The sequence below is a fragment of the Astatotilapia calliptera genome, chromosome 16, assembly GCF_964374335.1.
Source record: "Astatotilapia calliptera chromosome 16, fAstCal68.1, whole genome shotgun sequence".
NCBI lineage: Eukaryota > Metazoa > Chordata > Actinopteri > Cichliformes > Cichlidae > Astatotilapia > Astatotilapia calliptera.
Window position 1 is genome coordinate 4,017,768 of NC_137437.1, and position 18,309 is coordinate 4,036,076.

General features: G+C 39.7%; 2 protein-coding genes across 2 annotated transcripts in view; both read left to right on the plus strand.

Annotated features, from left to right (window-relative positions):
- The window catches only part of fhip1b (FHF complex subunit HOOK interacting protein 1B), a 32,232-nt gene extending 27,187 nt beyond the window's left edge, over positions 1-5,045 (plus strand). The window contains exon 12 of the mRNA XM_026144198.2: positions 272-5,045. Coding sequence (XP_025999983.2) covers positions 272-576 — 305 coding nt within the window. The 3' untranslated portion in view covers positions 577-5,045. The remainder of the gene's footprint in view (positions 1-271) is intronic.
- On the plus strand, positions 441-17,692 carry LOC145420932 (uncharacterized). The gene is made up of 3 exons (XM_080290365.1): positions 441-579; positions 11,844-13,799; positions 13,898-17,692. Exons 2-3 carry the CDS (start codon positions 11,883-11,885, stop codon positions 14,639-14,641), a joined length of 2,661 nt encoding a protein of 886 aa, XP_080146491.1. The 5' UTR covers positions 441-579; positions 11,844-11,882; the 3' UTR covers positions 14,642-17,692.
- Positions 17,693-18,309: the final 617 nt, after the last annotated feature.

The window sequence follows — 18,309 nt, forward strand, 5'->3', positions numbered from 1 at the left end:
GGTGCCGTAACATCTTACCATTAGTACTTTGTAAAAAAACAAACATACCTAACAGATTTGCTTCAGGTTTAGAGGTTTTTGAGGGTTTTTTGTTTTTTGCTGTGCAGTGATTTGTTACCAAACTCCACATTAAAGGAGATAATCAGAACTATAGGCCCACTTGGTGACTTCTTTTCTATCTTTGAAAACGCCGGGGAATCGCAGAGATGTCAGAGCAGTCTCGCGTCACAGTTTTATTTCCCTGTTGTGAAACCGTGCCCTTCTCTTCCAGTGAAGAGTCGAAAGCCATCTCTCGGAGACCTGATTCTTCGTCACACAAACAGTCCAACACGGGCTCGGCACGCCGCTCAGCTCGCCCTCGCACACGTACGGGATGGCGGCCAATCACTGCACAGCGCTCTGTTCCGGGGCAGCGGAGGTGCGTCTGGCCTTGAGAAGCAAGCTGAAGCGCTGCGAGTAAAGAACGCCGTCTACTGCGCCGTTATCTTCTGCGAGTTCCTCAAGGAGCTGGCTGCCCTCACGCAGGAGCACGCCGTCTCTTTGCCCTTCCCGCACAGCCAGGAAGCAGAGGAGTAGAAGGTAAACTCAGACTCCTCAAACTTAGCTTCACATCTGTTGATTTAGGCTGTACACAAAGAAGAGATTGATATAGGATTCTCCCATCAGGACACATGTGAGACTTTTCTGTCACTGAAATGGATCGTCTGCAACGAAGCAGACAAAAGAGGAAAACTGGGATTTTTTTATTACTAAAATTATTATAGGATACCTATAGGACTGGAATCATTTTCCTCATCTGTACACTTATGATATTGTGCATATCGTGTATTATATTCACATCCTGTACACAGAAAATCTCGGTAAATACTTGAGATTCGGGAGCTTGTATATACACATGCCATTTCATGGTATAATACGACACAGTAAAGCCACAGATTAAAGAAGTAGGTGCACATATTGGTGCTAGTCAATACTTGTTATCTTTTGTTTTGAAAGGGTGCTTTCAGGCTGGCACAAAGAAGGTTTCCTCTTCAACAACAACAGAAAAAAACACCAAAAATTGTTTGGCAGGAAAAGATTGAAAGCGTGTGCGAGTCAGCCACTTACAAAGTAATCCCATCAGTTTGGTCATCTCCGTGCAGCTGGCTCATGTTTGCTTTCATCAGAGCTTTTGTCAAGGACGGACTAAGAGAAAAAGTTCACTTTAAAAAACAGAAGCATTCCCAAAAAACGTGGGAGCTCTTTTAGGTTTATTTTAAAAAGGCTGCACTAAATGCTAGTCATCACTGAATGAGATGAAAACTGGAAAAACCTCCGTGTGGGAGAGCGCCACTTTGTCTCCTGTGAATCAGCACGACTACCATAATTGTACTGAGAAACTTGGGTAATTATTGCCTTTTTCTTTTAACGTTTTAAACATTTGTTTTCTGAATTTGCACCGTTTTATAGACATATCAGCAACATGTGGGAGCAGATGTGTCTGCCATTGTGTATGAGAGTTTATTTGAATGAATCACTCTTTTCCAAAAAGGTGACGCCAACTGTTCAGGCCATTAGCTAACCATTCACTGTTCGCCATTTAAAAAAAACAAAAAAACAAAATTAAGCGGAGGAATCACGAAGCCGGCAAGAGGATCATGGCCACTGGGGGAAAAAGTGGGCACATCTTTTTTTTTTCTTCTTCTTATTTTCCAGAATTCAGACTTTTTCATCAGAATTACTTTTTTCCCATAATTCTGACTTTAATCTCAGAATTCTGAGAAAAAAGTCCGAATCCTGACATTAAAGTCAAAGAAATTTTTTTTCTCAGAATAAAAGAAGAAAAAAAAAGATGTGCCCACTTTTTGTACCCCAGTGACCCTGATCCTCTTCCGTACTTGTACGTGTCGCATCCTTTGTGTGTCATTCAGTGTTTTTGAAAGACCCGAAATTCTGCACGATTTTTAATTTTTTTTTAATTCCACCTGTGCGTTGGCATTATTTCCCTTATTTTGAATTTGATGACCCAGAATCTCATGAGGCGTTCATGACTTTTCTTGAAAAAGATTTTGTTTTCTTGGTGAGACAGGCCAAACCGAACACACAGCACATCTGGGAAAATAATATGCTGCTACTTTTTTTTTTTTTTTGAAACACTAACACCCATTTTAATGGTGAAATAGCTACTCTATCTTTTTATTTCATTGGGTACCAAGTATAAATGTGCACGTGGAGGTGCTGATGCAAGTTGTGATCAGCTTTTCTTTAATTTATTGTGTTTTGAGGTTGAATGAAGTTGCAGCCACACAGTGTTAAAAGCTTTTGCCAAGACTTGATATTCACTGTTTTCCTTTGTAATGTGTTGCTAATTTGTTTTTGGGGTTTTTTTTGTTTTGTTTTTTTATAAAATGGTAAGTAGTCATTTTACAGCTCTGTAATATCTGTAGCAGTTTTCTGTAATGCTACCAGAAACTGTAAAAACTGTAAAAATGTGCATTATTCTTAGGAGTGCTTTGTTAAATCATCTACCTGTGACCCAGCTTTCCAAGTAACATATTTGCACATACTAGCCATTCTCTCTCAACTCTTAGCAGTAGAGAAACTGCCTGCCACCCTGCAAAACGTCTAACATTTCTTTCCCATTACACCACTTTCACTTTCTGCAACAAGCTGAGACGTCCTCAGCTCGTCGAAGCCATAGCCGCGTTCGTCGTGCTCGTACGTGTGGGATTTCGTCCCGGCTGTGAGTCACTTTTCTACAGAATTTCTTAGATGCATTTCGTAATGACCCATAGTTTGTTTCTGGTTTTTTATTAATAGGTAAATAGTTTCTGCATGTCAGATAAGGCGAGGTTTTATGATAAACTAACAGTTAAGTAGTGTTTGGTTTGTGCAATAGTACTGAGCTTAAATTAGCTTCCATGCAGTAGGGTTTAGTGGTTAGTGAGTCGTGCACCTGCAGAGCTCGGCGATGACAGCGAGGTTTCACGCTGAACGTTTGCTCTGGGTAGAGAAATCTCTCTTGTACTTTACACACTGCCATCCGTCCATCCGCGTATCACCCAGTCTGCTGTACATGTGTGATCTGAAGAGCGAGGGAGAGGAAACAAAAAAACGAGAACAGAGGGCCTCATTCCTCATCAGGTTCCATGTCTTTTACACTCAAGATTGTGTTTTCTAACAAAACTATTTTTTACAAACAGCTCTGATAAAGATTGATGGTACTTGCTCTGTTTCTTAATGTCACTTCCAGTCACAGTTACAGTCATTAGTGTTCATGGTACACCAAAGACAATCGCTGATACCTGAAACTCACAATGTCTGTTTAAGCAATCGTAGACAGTTTGATGGTACACGGTCTGAACACTGTAATGAACCTTATCCACGAATCGCGCTTCTTTAGTCAACGTTTCACGCCCACAAAACGGTGCCAGTTAGAGTTTTTGTTTTTTAATAATTTTAAATTTTTAAGGCTCAGCCTAATTAACGAAAAGGGAGCTTCTCAGTAAGAACGTGGCATTAATAAATCTGTCTAATTAGGGATTGCAGTCTGTACTCGCAGTTAATCTTTTAATTTTATTTGATCTTTTTTTAGTTCATTTGCAAGTATACAAAAACCAATGTGATGAAGTTTGTAATGTGGCGTTTTTATAAGGGGATTGTTTCCTACCAGGGCCTTTGACGTCTTCCTTGAAAGACTGTAAGCAGAAGTTTATTTAGAGCAGTGATTATATGTAAAAACACACGTTGCACACAGGTAAATGAAAGGGAGTCTGGCAAATAGAATCAAGGCTTCATGGTGACTGTGATGGATTTACTTAGCTTTATGGAAGTTGCTTTTCATACTCTGCTGGTTTTTAAAGAAAAAAATATATATACATGAGCACTCCAATCGTTCACATAACAGGGGTCATGGACGGGGGCACAGGCCTTTTTTTCCCTCTTATTCTTTTTCATTTTGGGAAATTGATTTTGACGCTTTCTGCTTTCAGCAGCTACCACGGCTGGATGCACAAGATGTTTTTGTTCCTCTAGTGGCCACGGAGTAATCATGCTGTAACAAATCTGAAAAAAAAAGTTCCTGCTTAATTTGTTTAGCACAATGAACGATGGCCTTCCAAAACGTGTGAGCTCTTTATGAACGAGCATCTCAGCCAGTGTGAGCTGCAGCGTCTCAGCTCTGCTCAGACTCCAAACCTGCTTCCTTGGCCTGCTATTGTTGTTTTCAGACTCTGTTAACTGACAAATAAAAAAAGGAGTTGTTGTAAACCCAAAGCTAAGCTCCGGAAGATTATGTTTGGCAGTTTTTGTTTGTTTTTACTTTTTTTTTTCTGCTGTGTTTTAAACATTTTCTTGAACACTAAAATTGATCTGACAATTAAGTAAAAAATAACTTTTAAAATAAATTTCACTAAAATTGTTCTTTGAAAATTTTCCTGTGTTTTTGCTTAATTTTGAGCGTGTAATGTCTTTTGGGGGGTTTTTTGTTTGTTTTTTTTGTGAACGCAAACAGCAATCCAAAATGTTGAACTGCCACTCCTGTTTTTACATTGCGAGCTGCAGCGCCACCTGGAGAAAGTGGAGGGGTGGGACAGTAAACATCTCAAGGACTCATTTGCCGCTTCAAAATGTCCAATCTGTGCCATGTTTGATATTGATATCTTTTGTTATGATCTTGTTTCTTTCAAAGGCTTTGACCTTTCACCTCTGACATTTTCCCCCCTGTGATCTATGCAAAACATGCTCTGGTGTCTCTGGGTTGAAGCTGAGAGATGGTATGGATTGATTTTGATGTGTAAATACTGTTTATATATATATTTAAATATATATATAAACAAAAAAAACAACGATAAGCAAGTGGGAGACGAATGTGAAATGATTAACGCTACAGAATGAAAATCATCTGAAAATCATGTCATGATGAATGTTGTCAGAAATATTTTTCTATATTTTGAAATCATTAGAGAAAAAGAGGACACAACTTGCAAAGTGGGAAAAGCTGTCAGAAGAACACTACAAAGGGAATGTTTTTATTAATTTATAAATTTTTTTGCCTAGCAATACAACACTTGTCCTGGTGTCTTTTCTTTGGGTTTCTTTGAACGTCTTGGAAAAGGGACTCCAGTAGAGGAGATTTTCAGTTTAAAAATATCCTCGTTTTCTCATACTCCTGTTGAATCACATAAGATGTTGGCTCGTGCTCCAGAAGAGGCAGCACCCAGTACTTGTGGGCACCAGCTCATCTTTCTGCTTGAGTAATGAGTTCAAAAACTATAAACATACAAAGTAACATCACTTCCTGTCCTTTTAAAATCCATCCGTACTTGTGGAAACATGCAGATGAATTCATGGGCATACTGTGCCTGAGACAACCCCTTCAAATAAAAATTGTGTGAGATGAGACATTCATGTCATAAAAGTAGAATGAAATATCAGAGTGTTAAATCTGATGCCTTGGTATGGCACTCTACTCTGCAAAAGTCTCAAGCCACCCCTCTTTTCTTTATCTTTTGTAAGGGAAATGGGGGCAACGATTTATTGAAACGTACATATAGTAGATGAGGAAAAACCCATTTGTACAATTCTTTTTCTTTCTTTTTTCTCAGGTATGTTTTTACTGCACTGGCAGTGTGTTTGGGATCATGCTGAAAATGATGCTATTTGGAAAGCTCTTAACATTGGATCAAAATCAGTACTGTTCTGTGTTTATAATTCATCTATTCTGACAAGATCTCCAACACCACTGGCTCAGATGGAGCCCCAAACCAATGACCGAGCCTCCAGTGTGTTTTAGACAGCTGCAGAAACTCACTGTCTGCCGACCTCCTGACCTCCTCTGTACATATTGATGACAATTTAAACGAAAGATTTGACACTGAGATTCATCGCTCCTCCAAACCCGATGAATGCTTAGTAAGTGGATCAACTGAAGGGCCAGATGTAGCTCTTAGGTCCTATGTTAGGTTTTTACCATTTATTTTTTTTATGTGCCCCCCAATTTACTGTTCATCTGCAGATAGTTTCCAGGCTTGACACGTCTTCTTTTGACCCCCACATGCTCTGTTTTCTTACATTTTTTTTAAGGACACACTGCACACTATGGCAAGATTTCCCAATTTTTTTTATCTAGTAGCTCTTTGGAAAGGACCATGTTGATTCAAAATACTAATTAATGGCTGTCAAACTGTGTTTCTGGCATTTTTATTTTTTTATTATTTGTAAAAATGGGAACAAATGATGTTTTGTGACAAGCTGCCAGGAAAAAATTGCCTAAAGATACAATTTTAAAATTGGTTCATTGTCTGTTATGAGAAGACACAGCAGTGGTTCATCCCTTGAGTTAAGCGTGAATGAATCATAGGTCAGTGACTTTATAATAAAAAAACAAACACAAAGAAAAAAAAGCGCTCCTCTGAAAATTGTCAGGTACGAGTTTGGTGTGAACATAAAAACTGCAACAAACGCTGACTTCTTTGGAAGCACAATATAAAGAACTGAAGGGTGACTCAAGACTTTTGCACAGTATTGTAATTTGGTGAAAGGAGGAGGCAGCTACTAGAAGCCCCCCGCAGCTTAACAAAAAATGTGATGGAAACTTTTGTTTTTCAGGCTGACTCACAGTAATTATTTGCCTAAAATGGCCATTTTGCTCACTGCATTTCCTGTTCATCTGTGTGAATGTTCTTAGAACATTGGTTCTAATTGTCCTTTTTTTGCTCATCCAATGTTCCAGTAACCAGTAACACCAACACTCATTTTTTCATGAGGAAAAACTACATAAGTTAAAAATGAGCTAAAGTAAGTAACTATTTGGCATTTCCTTAAAATTCTGTCGGGATACATTGAGACCGAGCCACCTAATGACTAGCAGGCATTTCCACACTGCACAAATACTGTTTATTTTTTAACTATATGTTTTAAGATTGGATATCTCTGTGTCAAAGTCTTACCTGCTCTGTTGGTAGAGTTTAGAGCTCTGTTGAGTTATTATAAATGATTTGAGATAGACTTTTAACAAGTTCTAACAATAATGTTTTTATTACACAAGTATAAAATATGGGATAGAAATGAAGAAAAGCATTCTGTGTTCCTGCTTTAATCTAAGGATGTTTTGCTTTTCTCTCTTTGTAAAATTTAGATATATTGGATTTGCCCTTCTGGTCAGACAAAATGAGCATTCTGCAGTCGTCACTATATAAATGTACCACGCAGCCCTAACTTTGAAGAATTTATATCTGAATTTCTTGAATAACTAAAGTAAAAATGTGAATTTCAGGAATGTGAGTTGAATTTGAATTAACTTGAATAACTGTATGTAACACTGTTACCTCACAGTAAGGTGGTTTCTGGTTTGAACCTCCTGGTCATGTTCTTCCTGTGCCCATGTGGACAACTCCGGGTAATCGGGCTTCCTCCCACAGTCCAAAGACATGACTGTCGGGTTAACTGGTGTGTATGTAGAGATGTGTTTCACTGTGTTGTCCCTGTGCTAGGTTAGCCTTCTTCCACTGGTCAGAAAAGACATTTGGAGACATTACAGCACAGTGTTTGAACTTGATTGATCAACTAATAATAATATTTGTCCCCAATCACCACAGAGAATATAAATGGCTCATGTTTCGGGGGGTGGGGACTCACTGACCCTAGAAATCAATGTTTCATGTAGATAAGTAAATCTCTAGCATTAACGATAGCTTGAAAACTTCCATGGGTTTTCATCATAAAGCTACATGACATAAATATGTGGTGGTCCCTGAAGCAACGTACTGTGTGGTTTGAGTTAATAGATTTACTCTGACTCGCTGCATTTTCTAAAACACACATCTTCGGTTCAAGTAAAGTATAAAGTACACAGTCTGAACACCAAGACAAATGTCAAATGTGGATCCACACAATTTGAAGTCTGCACAAAGAGGGAACTTGAGTTGGCTTGGCTGTGTCCTAGCAACAGCAAACAAGAGGGAAAATGGCACAGAGGGAGGGCTGGAGGCTGATTGTATGAGGAGTACAGGGATGTAGTAGAGAAGAGTGGAGCGGTGGAGCGGTGGAGCAGAGCCGGTACCTGACTACAGGTAAGACATTGCAGGGTTTGATGTTTTTTGTTTTCTTCCCCTACAGATGTATTTCATATACCTATTTTCTAGTACAATTTCAATGTTTTGTTAGTTTATTTTATTTGAAAGTGTGGGTGTTAATTTACATTATTCACTTTTTTGGCATATCATGAATCCTTTGATTACATGTAAAGTTCAGTTTTTAATTTTGTTTTTATGTTTTTGTTATTTTAATAATACTACAAGGTTTCCTATTGACTTTTCCTTACATGGCCTGACATTCAAAACAAGAGCAACTGGACTCCCTCATCTATAATTTACTTTGGTAATGTGAGCACAACCTTTGGCGACTTGTGCCAGTCCTACCAGAGATGGGACTACCACAGTTCCTCCTGTCACTTATCCCCAACATAGATAAAGTTACTGGCAATGATGGTGGAAACATTCATTGCTTGTTTTTGAAGGACTATGTCCAGGTTAAAGTTTGGGTTCAGTGATTCGTTTTGCTCCTTACAATGTTTTGAAGTATTAAAGTAACAAATTGTAAGTGCTGTGGATTTCATTATTTTTAATTGTTAATATTAAAAAAATGTAAACTGCAGACAGCAGACTTGTTACTGAAATACTTAATTCGTACAGCTGATACAAATGCCACAGGCTAATACAAAAAGTAAAATAAATGCAGTCAGCAATAAATATATTTCTCTCGACTGTTTTTTATGGATCTGTGTTGGTTGAATACCCCAAATCCTTTTCTCTACATACCCAAGCAAAAGCATAACCATAGAGCTTGCTTTACTTATGATTTGTGTACAACTTTTGGGAGCTCGGCTTCAGTTTAGGTAAAAGGAAGTTATAGGACGTTAGATTGCCCATAACTAGTAAAGACGAGCTTCATTCACTTCTATGACCTTTGCTATGGTAATTAATTTTTCCCACCAATGTTAAACTACTACCTGCCCACAAATGAAGCATTTGGTTAGAGTAACTGTAGTTCTCTGGAAATATTACCCGGTACTCAATTGCTCTCACCAAGAGGCACTTCCCATAGTGAGATATGGAGTGAGGTTTGAAATAAAACTGCACGTAACTCACATTAAGTAGGGTATCACGGTGCTCGTATCAAGCTAAAGCTAGTTTCCTAGCTGTAGCTAAAAACACTTTGTATTTATTTTGTACTGAATCGAATTTAGGTGACTTCTGAAGTATTATCATAATTGAACATTTGACATATTGTGGGTAATGCAATAAACTACTTTCAATTCTTTTCCTTATTTTCAATAATATACATGATCTCACTGAACAGAACATGCAGTATAGCACAGTAATTTACTTTTACTGTAACATCAAATAGGCCTAAAAACAACAGTCACTGTCTATTTCATGCTTCATAAGCTTAAAGTCAAAAGTACACTTCAAAAACTTTTGAGGAGAAAGTTTGAAGTAGAATATCTTGTTGAAGCTACTTGTTGAATTGTGACTGTTGTTAAGTATCTCAAGTTGTTTCCACATCTGACAGAAAGGTGGGATATAAATTTCTTAATGTTTACCCTGTATAAGTGCTTCTGTTGATTTTGTGATGGCTCACCGTGGTTATCACAATACAGCACACAGAGGATCGACATCTTTCACTGCTGCTTCTCTACATCGCTTTGTACAGCTCATGAATAAAATATCAAAGCAAGATCAATTCGCAGGGACTGGGGAGTTGAGAAGTACTGTTGTGTTGACACACTGGCTGTCTCCTTACCTCCCACTCTCGCCCTCACTCTGGATGCTTCTGGCTGTCTGCTGCTATTTGAAATGCTAATAGATTTCTCGACACTGAACTCAAAACTTTTCTTCCTTGCCTTAGCTAGTTCTTTCTACCCACAGCCTCAGCTCTCTTATGGCCTCTCTTCATATCTGTATCACCTTTCCATAAGCAGCTGTTTACTCAGAAGCACTTCACAAGCAAGCATGCACCTCTGCCAGACTAAATTGGTGTGTGACTGATTCATGATTTTGGTCTGTCATACACTTACGCATTACGGAAATCATGCCTAATGACAGATAATTTCATGGGAGTGAGGTGTTTTGTAACTGGATGCCATTATCCCAATTTTAGTGCAGATGGATGACTGAATATGCTGCATGTTGCTGCTCCAATACAACAAAACTCGTTAAAACACAAGAGTTTCAAATCTCATTTGAAATTATACTTAGCTATTCTTAGCATGGCAGTTTATTAGATTGCAATCATACTTGTTACAGGTATTATTTAAGTCACAGGACTAATATTTTAAGCTACTTTTAAAAGAGTATAAAATTGTGCATAAACTCAATGCAGTAAACTGAAAAAAAAAGTTCTTTCAATTTACTTGATTTTATTGTGTACATCGGTCCCACATAATATGAATAAGTATGACTGACTTAATTTTCCACTTTCCCTCAAGTAATTAATGCTTGTCACATCAAAGTATTTTATTTCCATCAGATTACTTTAAAAAATCATGTTTGATGTACTAATATTAATCTATTATCATAATATCAATGTATTGCATAATGTCAATATATTTTAATATTTAACACCAACTTATTTTTATTTGCCAGTGGTACGCAATGATATTACGTAATGTAAACACATTGCAATTATGTTCTTGCAAGACAAATTATGGCTTTAAATCCTACTTAATTTTTTCAATTGAAATATTAACTGATCATTATTGACAAAAAAGGCAAAGACTGAGTGCTACTGAACAATACACCTTTATTAAACTGTAACAGCAGTGAAAGCAGCAATTCTGCCATGAACAAGTCCAAAATCGCATCCATATAAACTTGTTAACACATTTTTAAAGATGGCCTGCAGAAATAACTAAAAGAAAAAGTTAGTTTGAGAATATATTTGCAAATGTTTCACAAAAAACTGACCTTAGCAGCAAATAAAAGAAAGTGCTTATAGATGATCCTGTCATCTCTTACATATAACATTTGTATTAATTACACAATTGAAAATGTAAACTAAATTAAGACTACCTGAAAAAAAGCAACACGCTTTTATGAATAAACAGCACTGTTAGCTAGCACTGTAAAAACAACATGTAGATGCATTACAGACTACTTTTTATATAGCATGCATGCACTACAACAATTCTGTGAAAACGTACCCAACTAAAACAAATGTATTTAAATTACTTACCTTCTCAGTATGCCTGACTCAGTGCCAAAGGTTGCATGTGGCTGAACAGTCTTCCAGAATCTGGCGGTCAATTGCGCTCTCCTTAAATTATGTTGTTGTCTTATTGGATAAGACTCTAGGTCTTATTATCCAATCATATTTAGTTGTTGTCTTTGAATATATTGCATCATTTCCGGTTGTGGTCAAACATGATTACAATGGTTTTAGTATTCTAATTTAGTCACTTTAAATCAATGCAAGAAAAATGAGTAGTCTCAGTATTGTTTATAATCAAGTAAATAGTACTTTATTTAATCATGTAAATAAGAGAAACATGAAAGGCTTGTGTAGCATTAACTAAATTCATTTGTGCAAATTCAAAAGCCTCCCAATTCCCATTTTTTTCAGTGTAGATGACCAGCGCTTAATTTTAGACTACATAGGTTCAAAATAAAATCCCAACATTGAAAAGAAAACTTTGAAGTATGTACAAAAACTTATGACTCACTCCTAAAGTCATGCTGAAATAAATCGGTTGGTTTTGATAAATGCTTCGGAAATGTATGCACCAGAACTTTACAGTGGTGTTGTGCCCCGAGTGAAGCTGATCTTCTTTTTTTTTCTGTATTTATCTCTCTGTCATTCTGAAGGAACTAAATACTGGAGAAGTACAAATCCATCCATCCATAATGTTGGGAACATCTTTGGGCAGCACTCCCACCTCTCCTATCCCAGGCCACTGTCCAAGCCCTGATTGCCAGTCAGATGGTCCTTTCTCTGTTGTTCTCCTGCATCAGTACCCTCCATGCTGGGTAACCCAGGCACAGTGTGACCTTGCCCAGGCAGAGGCAGAGCTGCGCAGGCTGCAGGAGCATCATGAAACTGAGACTGAATCTGTAAAGCGTGGTGTAGAGCGAGCTATCCTGGGAGCACGCAGAGAAGAGCAGCGCCTGCTGGAGAGGGTGGAGCAGGACCATCGGGACACTCAGCAGCGTCTAGACCAGATCCAGCGGGAGAACGTGGCAGCAGCCCGGGTCAGCCAGTCCCTGTTGGACCAGCGGCTTTGTAAACTGGCAGAACTGAAAAAGCAGATTCAGGAATTGGGTCAATCAGTTGTAAAGGACAGTGGGCCAAGCCAGAACCCACTGCTGAAGGAGATTTCAGAGTTCCTACAACCTTGGGAAATCTCAGTTTCTCTAAAGAAAGTGAACTTCAAACCAAGCTCACAACCGAATGCTGTCAACTTTGGAGATATTCGTGTTCAAGAACAAAGCCTTTGCCTGCATGCTGGAGGTTGTGGGCCACAAGGACAACCATGTGCTCTTCATTCACAAGAGATGCTCTGTGAAGACACAAACTATCAAGGTTCTGGAAAAGAGAAGAGCACCCAAGGACAGGGATTTATTTCACCAACCGGCAGGGTTGTTAGAAAGATCAGCCTTTCTAACCGGGGTGACCTAGAATCAGAGGAGGAAAAAAAGCACTCTTCTGCAAAGATATGTCACTGCGAACAGGCTGACTGGGAATCATCTCAGGAAGATGAGGTAGAATCAGTTTCCTTCCAGCCACAAGGTGAGGATGTATTTTTGGCTGTACCTACAGTTCTTAAAAAATTGGACATGGAAGACGAGGACAAGATAAACAAGAATGGGAAACCTTACTCACCAAGGAACAAGAGGAAATGGCTAACTGTGGCCTCCAGCAGGAAGCCAAACCTTTTACCTGAACAAAAACAGCAGCATATAAAGCTTAGTCAGTGCTTAAGTTTAGACGGTCAAAATGGAGATAAGGGAAGAGTAGGTCAAGATTCCAATTATAGACTTTTAAGATACTGCAACAGTTCCCTAACATCTCAAAGAGAACCTTCAGCCAGCCAAAGCTGCCTAGACCTCACATCCAGGGGTCGACCCCCCTCTTGCCTCAGCCAGTCTTCTGATGAACACTCTCTAGGGACGCTCGGTGACTCTGGCCGAGCACCATCCCCAACAGACAGCCTTGATTCTAGCTATACTTTCATTGTTAGCCCATCTCATGACTACAGTATGAACAGAGGCTCTTTGAATTACAGTTGCCGCTTATCAAAGTCTGCAGTGGACTTGACTCACAAGACGCGCCCATTGATTACTAGTGGGCCAATTGAGCAAGGAGTGTGGGGGATTAGGGGCAGCAACTTCAAGACGAGCTTCACCTCAACCTCGCCGACTCTCAGAAGGAAATTGAAAGCCTCTGACATGGGGCATACTTTCTCGTCGCCTTCCTATAGAGGTCAAAATATTTTATACCAGCCACAGAAACAGGCTACAGCTGCTGGATCAACACAACCTCCTGTGGCTAGGTCTTTATCCCTGTCTGTTATAGATGGTTCCTGTACAACAGAACTTGAGGCAAAAAAGTGGGGCAGAGGACAAAGAAGGCAGCAAGCACTGGTGGAGTTAGAGGAGGAGTGTGACTTGACTTCCACAGAATTTAAACCCAAAGGTGTCCATCTCATTGGACAATTTGGAAAGCAAGGTTCAGGTCGAGCTGATCTTACCCTGCCAAGTGGTATCCATGCCACACCACAGGGTCAGCTCTTTATAGTGGACTGTGGAAATGCACGAATTCAGGTAGGTGTTATACAACTCAAACATGTACAGAAAATTTTTTTCAGTGTGGGAAATGAAACTGTCAATGAGGTTATAATTGAATTTCAACTTTGAAACAGGTGACTGACGCTCGTGGAAATGTCCTCCAACAAGTGACCTCTCCAACTGCTGGTGGCTCTGACAGACGGTGTAGGAACTACTTTGACATTGCGGTCAATGCTAAGGGTCTGATTGCAGTAAGCTGTGCAGCAGAAAGAGCTCTTCTTGTGTTCAGCAGGCACGGCCGACTGCTTCAGACCTTTGGAGGGTCTGGGTTCGGCTCTGCAAAAGATGAACTGGAAGCTCCCAGGGGTGTGACTGTAACCAGGCTCGATGAATTCCTGGTAGCTGATATTCGAAAAGGTACCCTCATTGCCCTAAAGCTTGACCCTAAGACAGGCTCCCGTCTTGAACGCACAGTGGTAACTGGATTCCACCGACCCTACTTAGTGGCAGCTTGCTTAAGCTCAGGCATGGTGGCTGTATCCGAGAGGGGCAATGAAACTGGTCGTATACCTTGCGTCAAAGTTCTGGAGCCAGGCTGGAACACAGTTAGAGTTTTGGGTGTATGTGCAGGAATGGGACCTGTCCTGACCTGTCCCTGGGGTATCTGTATAGATACAGATGGTAATGTTTTGGTAGCAGATTGGGGGGAGCAGCACAGAATCCTTTTATACCCAGCACAGGGAGTAGGTTGGCCCATAATAAACCAGGGTTTGAGTAGTCCACGTGGCCTATCCTTGCTACCTGATGGCCAACTTGCAGTGTCAGATAGCATGCATCATTGCATCAAGATATACCAGTACAAATCATCCCAGGACTAGGAAAAGTGTGCTGATATTAAGAAAAAAAAACCATAAAGTACAGCACTGATAAATGATGCATTAGTATTCGGCCCAGCTGCACCTATGAGTCACATGTCTGCCTGGATTTGTAGGCCAAAGGCTACATCCATGATAAAAGCAAGGACTATGAAGCTAAGCTACAAAGAGAAAGGAAAGAAAAGCTGGTGTTGCACTAGGCAGTGAGTGTTCCTCATGTCATTTTTAGCTTGTTGTTGTTTAGCTGCTTTGAAGTGTTCAGGGTCAAGTAGAATTGCTGTTTGTTTGGTGTCTGTTGTTTGTAGATTAGAATTTAGTCACAGTCTGCACAATGTCTGTGTTGATCTGTGTGCTGCTCAGTTTTCTACCAAAGCTGATAACCCGCAGGCATGAGCACAGGCTAGTATTTACTCATGCATAAATTTAATAAAGCTATCCAATCCTGCACAAATATGAATGGACTCGCATTCATTAACATAATATTATTGCAATTTTTAAAAAGTAGAGAGTTTGTACTTTCTCCAATGTGGCATTTTTATTTTCAAGTGATACAAAGAGCAGGGTGTCTGTGTTTCAAATACATCTCGTCACAATTGGATTCGGTGATTCCTGCAAATTCTACAATTTTTCATGCTGTCACTGATTTTTACTGACAACGAGTTAAGCTCTGTGGCTCTTTTTCAGTCCACCCACTCCCTTCTTGCACAGCAGCATCTGTCAGCAGTGGAACCCGACTGTCAGCCAAGTTTTCTTTTGTGAGATGTGGCTGTTTGTAGCAGATGTTTCATTCGGCAGACGACTGTCCGTTTGGGATAGGGTGAAAGCGTGAAATTATTAAGAACATTTGCATTTGCTTTTTAGAGCTGAGAGATTTTCTTTTGCAGCACCCTGTGGACATATGTATGACATATAAAGGTTAGGCATAACATTATGACTTCGGACTTGTTTGTCCAGCACATCACACAGATGGGAAGTTTGGATTGAGATCTGGGGAATTTAGAGGCCAAGTCAACACCTTAAACCAACTGTTGTGCTTCTTAAACAGTTCCTGAAACATTTTGGGGGGTTACATAGTCTGCAACATTGACACATACCACCCACCTAAGCAAAGTAACATCCACATGGATGGGAGCACCCAAGGTTTCCCAGCAGAACATTGCCCAAAGCATCACACTGCTTCTGTCAGCTCACCTTCTTCCCATAGCATCTGCTGGTGCCAGGTGTTCCCCTGATAAGTGACACACAGGCATCCGGTCATCCACGTGATGTAAAAGAAAACATGATTCATCAGATCAGGCCACCATCTTCCATTGCTCTGTGTTCAAGTTCTGCTCACATGCCCATTGTGTTATTTTCAGTAGTGGACATGGATCAGCGTGGCCATCCTGACTGGTTTGCGGCTATGCACTGCCACACACAACAAACTGTAATGCTCTGTGAATTCTGACACCTTTCTGTCAGAACCAGAATTCACGTTTTCGGCAATTTGAGCTACAGTAACTTGTCTTTGGGTTCAGACCACATGGGCCAGCCTTCCCTCCTCACACGTGACCCTTTCACTGATTCCCCATTTCCTTTCCTGGACCATTTTTGACATATACTTACCACTGCAGACCAGGAACACCCCGAAGAGCTCAGTTGTCTAGCCATCACAGTTTGGCCCTGATCAATCGAAGACCCATATCGATTGGAACTGATAGCTTTAACCTAAATATTGTCCAAAGGCTGAGCTTGCTGGATAGATGTATCTGCAAAGGATGCAATCTTCTGCCATTTAGAACCTTACAAGTTAAAGGAAAGAAAAATGGGTGGAGAATTAGTGTGAATCATTGCACCAAAACTTAAAAATTCTAAACTAAGTTCTGTAAAAATTGTGTCTCAAACAGCATTTATTTAAAAATGTCAAACAAAAGCCGCTTAGCTTTAAGATTTAAGTTTCTTTTTTCTACCCCCTGATGGCAGCAATATGACATTCTGCTGGTTTTAACACTACTGGGATGTATATACGTCCTTAATTCAACACTAAGGCTAATACCATTTTCACCATCACTGTTCTTATTTCAGTGCATGTTTACATCATTTTTACATTTGTTCTTAATAATTGTTAATAAATCAACACTCGTTTTGTTGTTGAGTTGCTGCTTTTACTGAATTTACCTGGAATTTTTTTCTACCTCTTGAACATGTCTAAAATGTTCCAAGCCTTTCTGTCATGATACAGTCACTAGGGAACAGAGAGGTTGGAGAACATGGCATGACCAAATTACTGCAACTCTGTGCAGATTGTTAGACCTGCAATCTGCCTTTGAAGTGGTTTCTTTGAAGACGGGGACCAGAGCTTCACAATGACTTTGTTGTGCTGATAAAATGGCAATAAGCCTGAGTCAGCCTGCTCAGTCCTATTGCCTCAGAGTTTGTGATTGAATGGGCCTATGAACTAAATAAGTAAAAGTGCTGTTTGTTGCTGTCTACGTGCATAACTAGTTCGATTCAGACTCCAGCTAGAGGCTCCACAAATACTGATGTACTTGCTGCCTTATGGCAAAATAACATAGATGCTCAGGAACCTTGAGCATCTTGAGACACATGCAGACGAGTTGCATGGATCAGCACAGACGGCCTGAGATTGATGGTAATATGCTGTCTGCTTTAATCAACTGGACTGCTATATTTGGGAAACTTGGTCAACTTGTATGCTCTTTGAAAGTCAGACTGGTGCAGTCACCATGTGATTGAAAGCAGTTGCCCAGAGGTTGAGAGTTTTGAACACTAAACCTCTGAACAACCAGAACTTGGAGGAAGCAATGGACAGAAAATAATTTCACTGCAATCACTGATTTTTTTTTTCCTTTCCTAATCACAAGGTTTTAAATCCTGTTTTTCTCTCTAGTGTGTCTGAGCATTTAGATTAAGCCATGAAATGTCAAGACAGATTTAATACATTAAAAGGTACAAAAAGGTTTCATCTGTCATCTTTTTTTAACTTCATGTCTTTGGATCTCTCTAGTTTTGATGATTTTCCATGTTAATGATAATAAAATGTAAGAAGGAAAAGTTGTGTGATCTTCATTGGGCTTCAGTCGTCTATTGAGTCCTGCTAATATCTTGTATTACCTTAAGGTTGTCTACAATATTAAAAGTTGACATAAACACAGTGTTTGGTTCACAATAGCGTAAACTAGATCTTCCACACCATGAATAAATATGGGGTTTGTGTCTTTTTGTGAATTTAAAAACCAATATAGACTGTGGATTTTTACACAAGAGCTCAGTAAAATTCAGCTGTACACCCACTACAATTATGATTTTATTTGTGGTGAAAATTAATAGAATGAACTTGCACACAGAAAGAAGTGAAGGAGGATCCTCTCGTGTCTAACGCCCACCTATTTGTATCCGTTGCCAAGTGAAGAATAACATGAGGGCTCTGTTTGCATTTTAAGTCAATTTCCTGCACATCTGAGATACTCATGCCAACCTCTCCACAGATCAAACTCCCCCTCACTCCTCCCCAGCTGTTTATCAGTACTCGTCTCTCAATGCGGGCTTCACATCTCGAAAATGTCGTGATTGCTTCGCAGAGAATGACACATGCTCTCTGCACACATTCTGGACATTTCGTACAGAGTGAAAATCACTTTCAGGGTCTGTTAGACAGCCAGCGGTGCAGT